At 40.2% G+C, this 16513-nt stretch overlaps 1 protein-coding gene across 7 annotated transcripts in view; it reads left to right on the plus strand.

Annotated features, from left to right (window-relative positions):
- Positions 1–16513, plus strand: part of NEXN (nexilin F-actin binding protein) — a 955560-nt gene that overhangs the window by 796329 nt on the left and 142718 nt on the right. For all 7 annotated transcript variants that reach the window (XM_044085866.1, XM_044085869.1, XM_044085863.1 and 4 more), the window contains one exon: positions 11532–11729. In XM_044085866.1, the coding sequence (XP_043941801.1) occupies positions 11532–11729 (198 nt within the window). The remainder of the gene's footprint in view (positions 1–11531; positions 11730–16513) is intronic.

A 16513-nucleotide genomic window follows, 5' to 3' on the forward strand; every position in this document is an offset into this window, starting at 1 on the left:
GCCAGTGCTCAGGCTGTGATTGAAAAGTGTGCCCAATGGTGATGCTAATTCCTGTTTTAACCCATGTAGAACACAGCCTGGGATGTTGTCTGGTCCCATAGAGGCTATGTTTTTGGCCTTGCAAAGAGCGTTTATGACCTGCCCCTCAGAGATACTAGGTAGGGGATAGGTGTTAGGAATGCCTTGGGGTATATGTGGTGGGGACATGAGAGTGAAGTTTTCACTGAACCTGTCAGCCAGCAGGTTTGCTATATCCACAGGTTCTATATATGTAGTACCATTAATTATGAGTTTAGTGCAAATTTGGGCTTTACCTTTGAGTTTATGGGTGTAACTAAATAATTCCTTGTGGTTATCCTTGGTTAAGGAAGCTAATTTTGATTCATAGTTGGCTTTGGAGGACTTCAGTAGGAGTCTTAATAGCTTGTTTAAGTCGAGGAGGGAGTGTTTCCAGTTTTGAGACTACTCCTTCAAACTCAAACATCAATTTCTTTCTTCTGTTGTATAGCTTGTTAATGGCAGTTGTCCACCAGGCAGGCTTGCTTTTCCTTGAAGATCTTGCTTTGGTTCTATCAGGTATGGCAGTCAATACAATTGTACTGGTGCTCATATAAAGCATTGGTGTATAACTTAGATAGGTGTCTGTTCCATCAGTGGGGGCAGGACTGTGAATCTATTTGTAATGTCACATAATAGGTTATAATTGGCCTTGGAGAAGTTTTTTAGTCTAGTTGTTGCTAAGGAGGAGGGGGTCTTGTGTTATAGTTACCACTAGTGAGACTTATTTGTGATCAGATCTCATCGGGGATGGCCACACACTGGGGATGGTCCAATGGTCCCCCATGCTGGTGAGCACCAGATCCAGGATGTTTTGAGCCCCTTGTGGGCATGTCAGCCAGCTGGTCCAGGGCATTGGAGTTAACGAAGTCCAGGAACCTTTGGGCAAGTGAGTTAGAACACATACAGTTTACCCCATTAATGGATGGATAATTAAAGTCACTCAAAACCAGGATGTTTTGTTGTAAGAATTTAGAGTAATCTAAATATTTTCAAAATGGAAAATTAAGAGTCTTGGGGATTCCACAAAGTTTTTAATTCAAAATTTATGGAGTCAATGTATTGCTATGGCTTTTAGGCCTGTACACTGTTTATATAGTTTATGAACTTGTAATGACCCCTTCCTTTTCTCAGCAGGTGCTGAGCTCATCCTCAGCTGTTAAGGGTTCACACCTATGCTAGTCTTACACTTTGGTAAAAGATGGGTAGATCAGGTTGACAGACCCCATGATTTTCAAAGAAGTCAATGCTGGGACCATCCATCCCCCGGTTGGTTGTCTGGAGCCCAATTAAAAATTCAATTAAACAATTAACTGAAAAAGTTTCATGATGCTAGGCAAACAACTGAAACTGAATATTAATTAAAGTGAAGAGGAACTATGTCTTTATCTTTTTTTACATGAAGTTTACGATATTTTAGCAAACATTTCACATTAATGGACTCATTGAGTCCTGGATAAAAAATCTGATTTAAGCCTAATTTGCCAAACAGTTTCTCATTGCAATAAATAATTTTTGAAGTCCCCATCTCTCATGTCTTTGTGGCAAACCTCCAATACGGAGAACAAAAATTTCTTAAAGGAACAGCAAACTACTGAATGTTTAAAAAGAGCATTAGTTTCGTCCTTAGTTTTAATGCTGTAAAGATGTTCTCTAATTCGAATTTTTAATTGTCTGGATGTCATCCCCACATAATAAGCTGGACAGGTGGAACAAAGGGCAATGCAGATAACCCCTTGTGTGCAACAGTTGACAAAACCAGGAACCTCAAAAGTCTTGTCAACTGAAACAACAGAAATGTAGGGACCTAAAGAAATGTAACGACACATGTTGCATTCATAACAACAATGCATTCCATGTTTGTTAGAAAACTTGTTATGCATACTGCAACTTAAACCTCCTGTTGTCTCATGTTCCAAAGCCTTTTTTATGTTAAAGTTGTTCTTCTGAACAAAAAATGGCTTGTTACCTAATATTTCAAAAATATCAGGGTTGCCTTGAATGACCCTCCAGTTTTGTTCCAACAGACGCTGAATGCGTCGACAATCAGAACTCATGTCAAGGGAACAAACTAAGTCACCATGAGATCCTTTGCCTTTCCCTCGTTTAATGACTTCAAAAATATTTTGTGACGTCAAATTTAATAAAGGAGGATAACATTCATTACGTTTCTGAAAAATCTCAACAGCAACACTTGTTAACAATGTTTTCTCATAACCTCTGTTAGAAAACAAAGAACAAATAAACTCAAATTCTTGAAGCAAATCTGCCTCCTTAGATGTCATACGGCAAGCCCTGATAAATTGCCCTCTGGGGATGTTACTGATGGTGTGTTTTGCATGTCCACTACGAAAATGCAGATATGCATTATTAAATGTTTGTTTCCTGTGAATGCGACTATGGAATCTGACGTCGTCCACATCCCACCTTAAGGAAAGTTAACACTTAACCCTACATGTCCGATGACAAACTTTAGATAATCAGAAAAAGAATTAATTTCCAGCATGAAACTGCTCACAATTGAATGGTCACTTTCGACAACAAAAATTAAATCGTCCACATAACGAGAATAAAAGGAAATATTAAATTTACTGTTCAAAACTGGCATGAATTCAAGCTCCCACCATGCCATAACTAAGTTGGCATAAGCGGGAGCAGCAGGCGACCCCATAGCTACACCCCTTTTTTGCCTGTAATATTTGCCTCCAAATAGGAAATAGTTATTGTGTAAAACTATATCCAAAAGCATACAAATGGTAGATGTGACATTATTGCTATAATCAGGTTTGTTCTTGATTAAATAGCTTCGTATTGCATCAATGCCATCTTCGTGAGGTATGCAAGTATACAACGAAACTACATCAACAGTAAGAAAAATGTGTTTGTTGGGATCAGACAACCCTGCTGATGCATAAATGTTAAATTTGTGTAAAAAATGCCAAGAATCACGGGTGTAGGAGCCATCATTGCCAATAACAGGTCCTAAAACTGCATCTAAAACCAAAGAAATCCCTTCAGTAACAGAATGCGGAGAGGACACTATGGGTCTAAACGGTGGATTTTGAACAGATTTATGGGTTTTAGGTATCCCAAACATGACCCCAATCCGAGGTTTTTCCACAACACAAAATTCATACATCTCGAAGCTAATGTCACCAGACATTAAAGCTTCATATAAATGAGAATGTATAGAATGTTGACTACGATGTATATCAGAAAGGGTAACCTCATCATATTCATCTGTGTTGTTCAAAACGTCAAACATTTTGGCTTTGTAAATCTCCTGTTCCATGATTACTATGTTACCCCCCTTGTCACTTTTCATAAATCTGAATTTGTCAGTCATAGTGATTAAATTACTAAGTGCTTTTCTCTCAATGACTGTCATGTTGCTATAATGATTAGATTTAGAATTTAACATTTTACTAATGTCTTGTATGCATATGTCTTCAAACACCTTTATAGTGTGTTGTAAAGTCGGGGTGTAGCATGAGGGCTTAGTAAAAACTTTATTGTCATCTGACACACTATGCATTAAATAATGTAAGTTACGTTTTCTAGTATATTTTTTAATATCCACTACGGTTCTGACATAGTTCGCTCTAGAACTGGGAACAAAGTTAAAACCTAACTTCAAAACTTTCATATCATGTTCGGAAAAAACATGATTTGTCAAATTAATAATACTAAAATTATTTGACTGCTCAATTACGTCTCGTCCCCCGAGGACTGAGAATTCAGGAAAATCCGGCTTCTGGTGAAAACAGTCTTTGGATTGAGTTGATTTTTCTTGCCAAAAAAAAGAAGAAGAAGAAGATGAAGAGGAAGACAAAGTCCCAGAATTCGACCCAGTTTTAATATTGGTGGTTTTTCCATCAACGACAATGGGTGGAAAGTTACTGTCACTAACCACCAAAGGATTATTATCACAGTCAGAAATTACCTGAACTTTGTCATTTTCTGTAGAATTACTAGAGTTGTTGGTTTTTAAACAATCATCTTCACTGGAAATAACTTCATTTCCAAAAACTGTACTTTTGATGACAGCAGTGCCGTTATTCTCAGTGCTCACAACAACAGCAGTATTACTACGAGATGTCTTGTCAGAATAATTAGTGTAGTGTCCTTTGAAATTACTAGGTTTACTAAATTTGTGGGACACAGCAAAATGATTGAATGCAGTTTTGTTTTTATACGAAGCGATGTCTCGTGCCAGCTTCCCCTGTTTCCTGTTGACTATATCAACAGCATGTTGTTCGACATCACATAAGGTGCATTCAAAAAATTCGTCAAAACTCCCTCTATGAAGATTTTGTTTGAAAAAAGATTCAATTTCAACTATTTATTTTTTAAGAAGCTCCATTTTAACTAAATTGTTATCAATGAGTATTTTCAAGAAGCGCAAACCGGCTTCATTAAAAAACGCTACTAACGTATCAAACATGGGCTCACCTGCATTGACTCCATTAGGACACTTAAAGAAACGAAGTCCTTTAGGTACAATATTCAAATCGATACAGCGTAAAAAATAACAATTCTCCAAGTCAATTGATTTGTACCGTTTGAGTAATTTTAATAATTGCTCACGTTTGTGATTGAACTCTTCATTGTTGTAGCATTTGGGAAAACTGCCAGAAGAACAAAAGGGATTCTCCGCACGGTCAAAAAACTGCTCAAAAGCCCCTCGACCAATGGTGCGCTGCTGCTTTCCTCTGGAATCCTTCATCAACTGGGGAATGTTTTCACATTCAATAACTGTGTCCATCTCATGAAAAGAACCATCCAAGTTAGTGACTTTGCCACCAGCACCCGTTTCGTTAGCTTTCGTAACAAGAAATTTTAAGGAATCCTTGATTTCTGTTAATGTAGCCACCAACAAACCGTTTAAATTTAAACCCTCGGAGGTGGGTGTAGGGTGAATAGTCAAATTAAGCAAAGCTTCATCAACAACCTCCGCCATGGTAATAGCACCAAAAATAAACAAAGAACAAAGCAAGGTGCCAACGAAAATGTAAACCACAAACAACCAAAGTGGAGGTGTAAATTCAAGTAGAAATCCAAGAAATAGCGTATTAAAAATTTATTTATCCGCTTTCGTCCACAGACTTCATCAGAATGATAAAACAACAATTGCACCTTCAATAAATACTGTTCCTTTAAGAAATTTTTGTTCTCCGTATTGGAGGTTTGCCACAAAGACATGAGAGACGGGGACTTCAAAAATTATTTATTGCAACGAGAAACTGTTTGGCAAATTAGGCTTAAATCAGATTTTTATCCAGGACTCAACGAGTCCATTAATGTGAAATGTTTTCTAAAATATCGTAAACTTCATGTAAAAAAAGATAAAGACATAGTTCCTCTTCACTTTAATTAATATTCAGTTTCAGCTGTTTGCCTAGCATCATGAAACTTTTTCAGTTAATTGTTTAATTGAATTTTTAATTGTTTCTCAAGTATTTATTGAAGGTGCAATTGTTGTTTTATCATTCTGATGAAGTCTGTGGACGAAAGCGGATAAATAAATTTTTAATACGCTATTTCTTGGATTTCTACTTGAATTTACACCTCCACTTTGGTTGTTTGTGGTTTACATTTTCGTTGGCACCTTGCTTTGTTCTTTGTCTGGAGCCCAAGTCTGATCAGCTTGATCCCAGGGAAATGGATCTTGAGTTTCCTGGTTATGGATCAACAGAAGAAAGGGATGGAGATTCCACTCCTAGGACCTCTGCTATTTAAAGACTGGGAGGCTCATGTCAAATAAATGTCCGATGTCTGGTGGGAGCTAGTATCTCAGGTGTAGGAGTGCACCCTTATTGAGTATGGTTTGGCACAAGCAGTAGGGATTGCACAGGCTTTTCTCCAGTTTACATCACTCTTCACTGGCATGTGGTTATCTGCATGTCTGCCTTTGTGAACCATGGTGTGGAAGCTCATACTTCAAGCTCATTATGTGCAGCTTGGGTTTGCCTTAAACTCTTATCCCATTTCCCCCAGAAATACTTTGTGGAATATCTGGAAAAAGCCTTAGGAGCCCTGGGTCATCCCCATATTAAACCAAGTCATTGAGGATACTGTTTGAGTAGCCTGGTACCATCCTGAGACTGTCACGCCTGTCCAGAAACAGGATGATGCCCTATGCAAGCCCTTGCCAGAACAAGTAGAGTAGCATCTTGTTAGACATGCTTGCATAATCTCTTCAGTCTACAGAGCAGGTCCCAAGGACTTTGTTGTTGGACAAGAACTGCAAAATCACTAATCATGTATAGCACGAGGGTGTACTGTTCTGGCATACTGGAGCTTAGTGTCGCTCTTATTCTGCAGGCCATCTGTAGAGCATCGTTGAATAGGATGGAAACCTTTGACATCAGAATTTGGGATCCATGCAATAGCTTCTTCTGGGCATTACTTTTAGTAAAAAGTATTACCAACTGGGCTGTATTCATCACCTAGCATCACTACAAACTTGTTGGCTATGGTAGCTGAAGCCTTGCACAATAAGGATCTCAGTGTGTTTCTGTACCTGGATTACTGGCTCCTATTAGCCCTATCCAAGGAATTCCTGTAGTAATCCCTGAAATGGGTGCCCCCTTGTCTGCAGTCTGTGGGGATTACAAAACCTGATGAAAGTCTTTTTGACTCCTTTTTAGAGGACTGCCTTTAACTGCTAGCTTTGGAAATCCTCCACTGTTGACCACTCTTGCAACAGAAGGCATAGGTGGGCAAGGCCTTGCCTGACTGGGTGAGACTACAATTGCCGTAGTCTGCATGGTACTGTCTGTATGCCTGATGAAGCAAGAATGGCAATGGACAGTAGGTTGTCCATGGCTCTGAAACTACCGTGTACCCACAGACATGCTTCTGGGGTCAAATCAGTGTCACCTAGGATACTGGATAATCCTTACCAGCTGTTTGGTGAACTTTCACTTTCTGCAGCTGAACTCATTGCAGATTTTGAATACGGACCCTTCACTTCCAGGATGGGGAGTCCAGCTAGGCTCCCACACAGTGCAGGCAGTGTGGTCTTTTCTGGAAAGGGGATTCCACATCAACCAGTCGGAGCTAAGAGCAATTCTTCTGATGGCCTTATTAATAAAGTTAATTCTGTTTTTTTAATTTATCCTGTTAAAAAACAGTCCATGATGCTAGTATTAAAACAAGTAAAAGGACACAGAGTCATACCCTCATAGCAGATAAAATGCACAAGTGGTAGTGGGTTATATACAGGACATCATTCACCCAACAGCTCACATTCATAGGGAAGTGAATTTACTAAAGATGCAGAATTATTCATCCAGTCTTCTCCTAAATTGCTAATTTGGAGGCCAAGTCTGGTACAGACCTTCTGGGACTGAGTCATGAGAACTAATCTTTTACAACTCCAAAGTATGAGGATCTCACCTTCCATTCGGTGGCAAAGTGCAAGTGAAAGGTAACAGTGAACATGCTCTTCTTCTGTGGCACGTAAGATTCACATGCACAGTACCACTAATTCTACTCCTTGTCCCATGTTCAGGGGGGAAAAAAGGCCAAAAAATTAATTCTCATCACCATATGTTAGCCAATAAACACTCGGCTTATGAGTGATGTAACAAACTCTCTCAGCCCAAGTTATGAATATTTCTTCCTCCCATGGTTTTACAGCAACTACCTCCACCTCAGGGCCTTGTTCTTGAGTCAAATCTCCTGATTCTTGTGGATTTGCTGGCCAGGGTATCTGTGGTTATTAAAGCTATTAGAAAATTCTCCACAGAATGGGTCTATGCCTCCCAATGGAAAAGGTTCTCAATTTCAGTGGAATGGTACCTTGTACTACCCCATGAGTAAGTAATCTTGACATTTTTCATATCCTCAGACATGTGGATTACTTGGACTTCCATTAAAGTACATGTGTGTCTGATACCTTTACACATCACAACTTTGTGGACAGAAGGACTGATTGTGGCCCAGCACCAAATCGCTGAGCAATTCCTTAAAAGAGTTTTATGTCTCTGCCCTTCTTTGAGGAATCTATTTTCTCCACAGGACTTGAACTGCATAATCAATTGTTTTGCCCTCTGCCATCTGAGCTAACTAGCACAGAGATGATAAACAGTATTTCTTTGAAAAATGTTTTCCTAACGGATATTACCTCGGAGTGTATAATTTTGGAACTTGGGTATAAACTCTTTTCTATAGGGAACTGTATATTGTCTTTCACAAGACTTTGATGTTTCTTTCTGCTACAGATTTCTGACTTTTCCCTGAACTATCCTATTCCATCTTTCTTTGTGGAAACAGAGATTAAGACAGGGGCCATCATGTCAGCTCAGGTGTCACTTAAAAGAAGTGCACATGTTTTGAAGGACTTTGCCACAGCTATCTTCTTTGCTAAAGGGGTAGAACAGCATACTTGGTAGTAAGAGACATTTCCAAGTGAATAGCCAGTCACAGTATCCTTTGCTTTCAAGCAGCAAACAAGCCACGTACAAATACTTTAGTCAAAGCCCACTCCAGTAAGGAAGTGGGTGCCTTCAGTGCTCACTTCAGAATTGTCTTTACTGCAAAGATCTTCACTGCAGCCACTTCATCTTCAGTGCATACCTTGACTAAGCATTATTGTCTTGACCTTGCCAGTTCCATTGGTATAGAATGACAAAGCACTGATTATGATCCAGGTAACCCAGGTTTAGTGTACAGAGCAGGAAGCTGCTGGAGCTGATGTGCAGAGAGAGGCATAAGACAGGATGAACCCACTTGTCTTTGTCAGGGGGGGAGAGGGGTAGTACCCATGTCTAGGAGATTTCCATATTGGAGACAGAAGAACTATGCATAAGTGCCTGTTCTGTGGAGGAAAGTTCATATGCAGGCTTATGCTGCTTTCAGAAATGAGCAGCACCCTGGCATTATTCCCACATGATGTCCTCCTCTTGAAAACTCACTGAGCATATGTAAGGAATTAGGCCTTATTAAAGATAAAAATCTCAGTCCACCGTGAGTGACAGCACTACTTCTGTCACACAAATCAACCAGGTAAATTGGCCATACCTGTCCAGGTAGGAGACTTGATGATCAAAGTAGAGAGGTTCTGCAAAAAATTGTTGTCAATATCAGCAGTGGGATTCAGGCCTCCTTTGGTAAGACAGTACTTCAACTTTATGAGCTCTGTTTTTGTGCTGTCATTAGCTCCTTGCACCATGGTGGTCTGCTGCTTCAGATTCATCAGATCAAAGAACCATCAAGGAAGGTCATCACTGTTAAATACAGGACATACATGGTTACTGCATCAAATGATCTATAAGAAAAATTCCTTGATGGGTCAGGTATACCCTCCTTCCACCCCCCCCCTTTTTTTTTTTGAAGCATCTCTTCCATCAAGTCTCTGTTGTTGGGTTTCCTTGTAGTTCATGTAATGTTTACTTGTAGATACTTGGTAACAGTTTAGGTGTCAAATTGTCAGTGTTATTTCTTGATCTATAGGATTATACTTCCTGATGGCTGGAGGTGTGAACTGACTGTTTACTTGTAGATACTTGGTAACAGTTTAGGTGTCAAATTGTCAGTGTTATTTCTTGATCTATAGGATTATACTTCCTGATGGCTGGAGGTGTGAACTGACAGTTTTGGGAGATGAGCTTACATATTTATCCAGAGCATTACATCATGGAGTGTGTCAGAATAAGCATGCAGATTTCCTGAAGTTTATCTACCACATTGTTTTGCCAAATTCCTGATAGAAAGTATGAATCCAAGTAAGAACCCATTGAGGAGAGTTCTCTTAAATCAACTAATATTGTAGTAACATTAGGTATCAGTTGTTTTTGCACTAAGATATTTCAATATCTTATCGCTATTGCAAGTTTGTTTCTTATGTGGAACCCTTGCATTATTTTTTTGACTTTAAAGGAAAACTTACAAAACCTAGATTTGAACACTGGAAGTAAGTCTGCTGTAGACATGCAATCCTTGAAGTTCAGCAGAGTAGTGGATATTGTATTATTGTATGACTTCATTTAGTAAAGAAGTACATCACCATTATACTCTGACTCTCTCCCTCTCTCTGTGTCACTCTGCTTCTCTGCCCCTTGTCTTTCTCTGTCTCTTCTGTCTGTGTCTTTGTCTACCTACCCCCATATGCTCTCTCTCTTTCTCTAAGTTATTCTGTCTCCCTGCTCCCATTCGCGCTCTCCCTCTCACTGGGTCATTCTGTCTCCCTGCTCCCATTCGCGCTCTCCCGCTCACTGGGTCATTCTGTCTCCCTGCTCTCATTTGCGCTCTCCCTCTCACTGGGTCATTCTGTCTCTCTACTCCCATTCGCGCTCTCCCTCTCACTGGGTCATTCTGCCTCCCTGCTCCCATTCGCGCTCTCCCTCTCACTGGGTCATTCTGTCTCCCTGCTCCCATTCGCGCTCTCCCGCTCACTGGGTCATTCTGTATCTTTGTATCTGTGCACTCTGTCTCTTTTCTCCCTGTGGCATTCTGCCTCTCTGCCCCTGTTAACACACTGTCTCTCTCTCTCTCTCTCTCTCGCTCTCCCATTTGCTCTGTCACTGCCTCCATTTTAGAAAGGGATAAAAAGACTTGATTATATTAAGTCACTCTTTATACAGCACTAAACATTTCTGCATACCCACCCTGAAGTTAACATCCTGTGTTTGCAGCACTATGCCTCATTTCCAGTTTTGCTGCAGTTCCTGTTAGGCTATAGCAAGATCTTGCAGTATCAGATAATATGCAAGAGCAGATTAACACTGTAGGATATAGGCCCTTTCTTAATGTGTATATTAATAAGAAATATAAGACAATAAGTACTACAGAAAAAAATAATGCAACAAACACATAGTACAGGTCAGATAACAATGAAGTGCACCGTGTTACTACAGGTAAAAGGGATTAACTGCTACGAATATTACATTGATGCCCTGCTGTGGAATGCTGCAGTGTTGCTCTTAATCTTGTTGAGTTCCATGACAGAATGGATCAAAATAGATTATTTTCTTCATCGTATAATCAATTATATTTATCAGATAATTTCACTGTCTGACCTTGTAATGACTAATCTTGTTTGCTGCTAAGTATACCATCTCTGCAATTACACAATCACTTGCTATTCAGGTCACTGACAGCTGTATTTTCTAGTTATTGTGTTAGAAAACATAGCAGACAATAGCCACGTGTCTTCTCTTTGCTTTATATTTCTATCCTGTTGCTTTCCTGCTATGGCTGCCATGATTCTTGATACCATCATTTTAGGCTTTACAGAATAAATTTTCTTTCTGATTTAGCTCATTTACCCTTCCAGCAGAGGGTGCTGTACTACCAGTAGTACTTCTTTGTCATCAGTGATTGAATACAGGAGTCCAGCTCAGGTTCAGATGGGGCTGATGCACCACTGGCTGGCTGTAGCATGTTTCATTAGATTTTGCTTGTATCAGTTTTCATTGAGATCTACATTTCTTCTTTTTTCTTAGAGAAGTATTTGTTCCCCTTAACAGGTTGACGAGGAGGACTCAATGGAGATGATTAAAACAGTTTCTCAAGAGTCGCTTGTTCCACGCAAACTGGAAATCAACTTTGAAGAAATGCTGAAACAAAAGACTGAGGAAGAGAAAAGAAGAACAGAAGAAGAGCGAAGACAAAAACTTGAAATGGAAAAGCAGGAATTTGAACAACTGAGACAAGAAATGGAAGAGGTGAGTAGTATATTTCTGCTACAAAACTAATACCTAAGCTGTTACAAATAGAAATTTTATTTGCATACAGCTTCTCTGAAAAATGAAGTGTTAAATTCACACTGCTTTTGAGTCATAGACAGGAGACTATTCATTATAAATTCTTGCTTTAAACAAAGTTTTAAACATAACTCCTGGTATTTCATTTTTTTAGCATAGGGCCTTAAATATCTCTGCTCTAGACCTAGATTGTCCACAGCATTTTGACCAGCATTTATTCTGTAGTAGACACAAGAACCTAATCAATTTCTGACTTTTTTTCCCTGAGTGTGGTAACATGGATTTGAAAATTACACAGGCCAGATGAAGGCATTCAGATTAGGGAGGAATTGAATAGACCGTGCATTACTGATTTCCAGATAGGGAGAACCAGTGTTTTCCTGCCTGACTCCTAGCAGAGACTGTGGAGTTGGCATCTCATACACAGACCACTGCTGCTTGCCTGGATGATTATTTATTGACAATTTTGTATCCACTTACATCACTGCGTCCTAACCCACACAGGGTACAAAAAGGTTATATGACCACTTTGGTTGATTTTTAATGATCCACCTTCCTCATAAATCCCAAGAGTTAGGTTGGTGGTGGCCATTCACTATTCTTGCATGATAAGCAGGGCAGCTCAGTGGTTAAGGTTTCTGCCTCAGTGATCCATGGTTCATTTGTGACCCCTGCTTATTGTTTGCTCAAAGTTGGCATGCTCTTTCCATATCTATATGGATTTTCTCTTTTGTGTGCTCCATAATTCTAGTTTATCTTCTTTTCATCTTCCAAAACCATGCTGGCTGAACTGCCGAACTATATGAATATGAGTTTCCTGCCCTTACTGTAAATCTGATTTTGGACACTCCTCCCAGTCTCATCTCATCAGCTCATTCTACCAAGCACTGAGAGATCAGCTGGGAAGACCCTCTTACTTTGTCTCTTAAACTTGAATTATCTTCTGTTTCCTACATTCCCACTTACTAAACAAACAAATAAATAAAATATAACTGCATTTTATTCAGCACTTTTTACTGTATTTGTGGCTTCTTTTTACTTTATTTAGCACATTCCTAAAATGTTCAGTCACATTTAGTCTGCTGCATTTATTGCTGCTTGTTAGTAGCCTGATTAATTTTAATTATTTAAAGACTCTTAGTTCTCTTTTAAGAACTTTGGCTCCAAACCAGTTATTTTACATTAAGAAGGTCTGTGGTCTACACTCTTGTGGGAGGAGAGGATAGCCTACACCCTTCTGTGCTGGGAATTGCTGTTGTTGTAAGTCTTTATTTGACTGGCTAGAGGGCTAACTTGTTTAAAAATTTGAATCAGTGTGCCTGAGGCATTTGTCGACATTTGGTGACCACACTACTTGAGAAGAAGTGTGTTGCAGGCTTCTGCTAAACTTTACAAAAGCTAAGACTTACATTGCCATATCCACTGTTTCGGCACTTGTTTATTGCTGAATTAATTGAGTGTTTCTGTGCGGAGTATCTGCACTTTTTGACTCTTTTTACAGTCTTTAGTTAAAACTGCCTTGGTTCCACTTTAGTGAGAGTATAGGGGGCCTGAATCACTTTCTGGCCTGGGATTGTGTAAAGGAACAAAGAGTGTGCTGTTTTTGAGTGGCCACAGAGCCTTGTTTGTGATTTTTTTAATCAAATCTTTTCTTCCTTTTAAGTGTCGCAGTTGCACAACACTTGGCTCATAACCTATGAACTCTGAGGTGTTTGGTGATGTTTGGTGACCACCCTACTTGAGAAGAAGAGTTTTGTTGCTTTCTGCTAAACTCTTCAAAAGTTAAGATTTATTATTACCATATGCACTGTTTTGGCATTTGTTTCCTGAATTGTTTTTTGTCACAGCTGCATTAATTGAGTGCTTTTGTTTTCAATATCTGCACTTTTTGACCTTTTAACAGTCTTTAGTTAGAACTGCCTTGGTTCCACTTTATTGAGAGTAGAGGAGACCTTAGCCATTTTCTGGCACATGACTGTGTAAAAGAAAGAAGAGTGTGCTGCTGTTGATTGGCCACAGGATCTTGATTGTGATTTTTTTATTGTCTCTCCTCTGCTATTTAATCGATACAGATGAACAACGCTTGGCTCATAACCTAAGAGCAAGCTAAGACTTACATTACCATATTCACTACTTTCACACTTGCTTTTCACATTGTTTTTGTCACAACTACATTATTTGAGTGTTTATTTGTTGAATGTCTGCACTTTTTGACAACATTTAGTTAGAAATGCTGCTCTGTATTCAGAGGCGCCTAGCAGTGAGTGATCTGTATAATCATCAGTATCTTGCAGTGTAACACCCCCTTGTAATCTGTGTAGAAGCTGATTTCCTGCAATGTAAGTTTCCATTAAAATACCCCTATGGTCTAGACAGATTTTTTTTTAACTACTAGGTCATTTAGTTTGTGCATAGCTTAGCATTGCTCATCAAGTTCCTTGTCTTATTCAGCTATTCAGTATTTAAATTTCCCTCACTCCTCCCTAGTAGATCAGTAGCCATAGATATGCTGTCACACTACCCTCGTACATATCCTGTACCACTCTTACATACTTCTCTGACACTCCCAATATCCTCATACAATACCACGACTCCTCCAAGGCACCCTGTCATATGCTTTCTCTAAGTCCACAAAGACAATATGCAACTCCTTCTGACCTTCTCTGCACTTCTCTGTCAACACTCCCAGAGCAAACATCACATCTGTAGTGCTCTTTCCTGGCATGAAACCATACTGCTGATCACTAATCATCACCTCCCTTCTTAACCTAGCTTCCACTACTCTTTCCCATAACTTCATGCTGTGACTGATCAATTTATCCCCTCTGTAGTTACTACATTTCTGCACATCAGCCTTATTCTTAAAAATCGGTACTAAAACACTTTTCTCCATTCGACAGGCATCCTCTCGCTTTCCAAGATTTCATTAAGCAATCTAGCTAAAAACTCCACTGCCATTTCACCTAAACACCTCCATGCTTCCACAGGTATGTCACCTGGACCAACAGCCTTTCCATTCTTCATCCTCTTCATAGCTATCCTTACTTCCTCCTTGCTAATCCACTGCACTTCATGATTCACTATCCACACATCATCCAACCTTCTCTCCCTCTCATTCTCTTCATTCCTCAGCTCCCCAAAGTACTCTTTCCATCTGCTCAACACACTCTCCACTCTTGTGAGTACGTTTCCCTCATTATCCTTTATCACCCTTACCTGCTGCACATCTTTACTAGCTCGGTCCCTCTGTCTAGCCAGTCGGTACAGGTCCTTTTCTCCCTCCTTAGTGTCCAACCTTTCATACAACTCTTCATACACCTTATCCTTAGCCTTCGCCACCTCTCTCTTTGCCATGCACCTCATCTCCTTATACTCCTGTCTACTTTCTTCATTTCTCTGACAATCCCACTTCTTCTTCACCAACCTTTTTCTCTGTATACTCTCCTGTACTTCCTCATTCCACCACCAGGTCTCCTTGTCCTTCTTCCTCTGTCCAGATGTCACACCAAGCACCTTTCTAGCAGTCCCCCTTACTAGCTCTGCTGTAGTTACCCAGCTATTTGGTAACTCTTCACTGCCACCCAGTGCCTGTCTTAACTCTTCCCTGAACTCCACCTCACAATTATCCTTTTTCATTTTCCACCATTTGATCCTTGGTGCTACCCTCATACTCCTCCTCTTCTTGATCACCAATGTCATCCTACAAACCACCATCCTATGTTGCCTAACTACACTTTCCCTTGCCACCACTTTACAGTCACCAATCTCCTTCAGACTGGCCCTTCTAAATAAGATATAATCCACCTGTGTGCATCTCCCTCCACTCTTGTATGTCACCCTATGCTCCTCACTCTTGTCCATCCTTTTCGCAAATCCACTACCATCTGACCTTCTGCATTCCTTTGCTTAACACCATACCTACCCATCACTTCCTCATCCCCTCTGTTCCCTTCACCAACACGCCCATTGAAATCTGCTCCAATCACCACTCTCTCACCCTTGGGTATAGTCATCACCACTTCATCCAACTCATTCCAAAATGTTTTCTTTCTCATCCATTGCACACCCAACTTGTGGAGCATATGCACTAACAACATTCATCAATATACCATCAATTTCCAGCTTCATAAACATCACTCTATCCGACACTCTTTTCACCTCCAAAATACTCTTAGCATACTGTTCCTTCAGGATAACCCCTACGCCATTTCTCCTCCCATCCACACCATGATAAAATAATTTGAACCCGCCTCCGATACACCTAGCCTTGCTCCCCTTCCATCTGGTCTCTTTCACACACAGTATACCAACCTTCCTTCGGTCCATCATATCGGCTAGCTCTCTCCCTACACCAGTGATACTGCCAACATTCAAAGTTACGAACCTCACTACCACAGTCCTAGCCTTTACCTGCCTTCGAGCAAGCCTTCCCCCTCTTCTCCTCCTGTGGCCAACAGTAGCCCAATTTCCGCCAGCACCCTGTTGGCCAACAGTACTGGTGGCGGTCATTGTTAACCCGGGCCTCGACTGATCCAGTATATATTTCTGTACTGTTGTCCACATGTATGATTTGGCAAAATTTTACACCGGATGCCCTTCCTGACGCAAGCCTCCCCATTTATCCGGGCTTTGGACCGGCACAAAGAAATGCACTGGCTTGTGCATTCCCAGTGGCTGGGTTATGCTGAGACACTTACAGGTAAACTTCCTAAAATACTAATACCTTCTGCACAGTACAATCAAAA

The sequence above is a fragment of the Protopterus annectens genome, chromosome 10.part0, assembly GCF_019279795.1.
Source record: "Protopterus annectens isolate FY-2018-M chromosome 10.part0, PAN1.0, whole genome shotgun sequence".
NCBI lineage: Eukaryota > Metazoa > Chordata > Ceratodontiformes > Protopteridae > Protopterus > Protopterus annectens.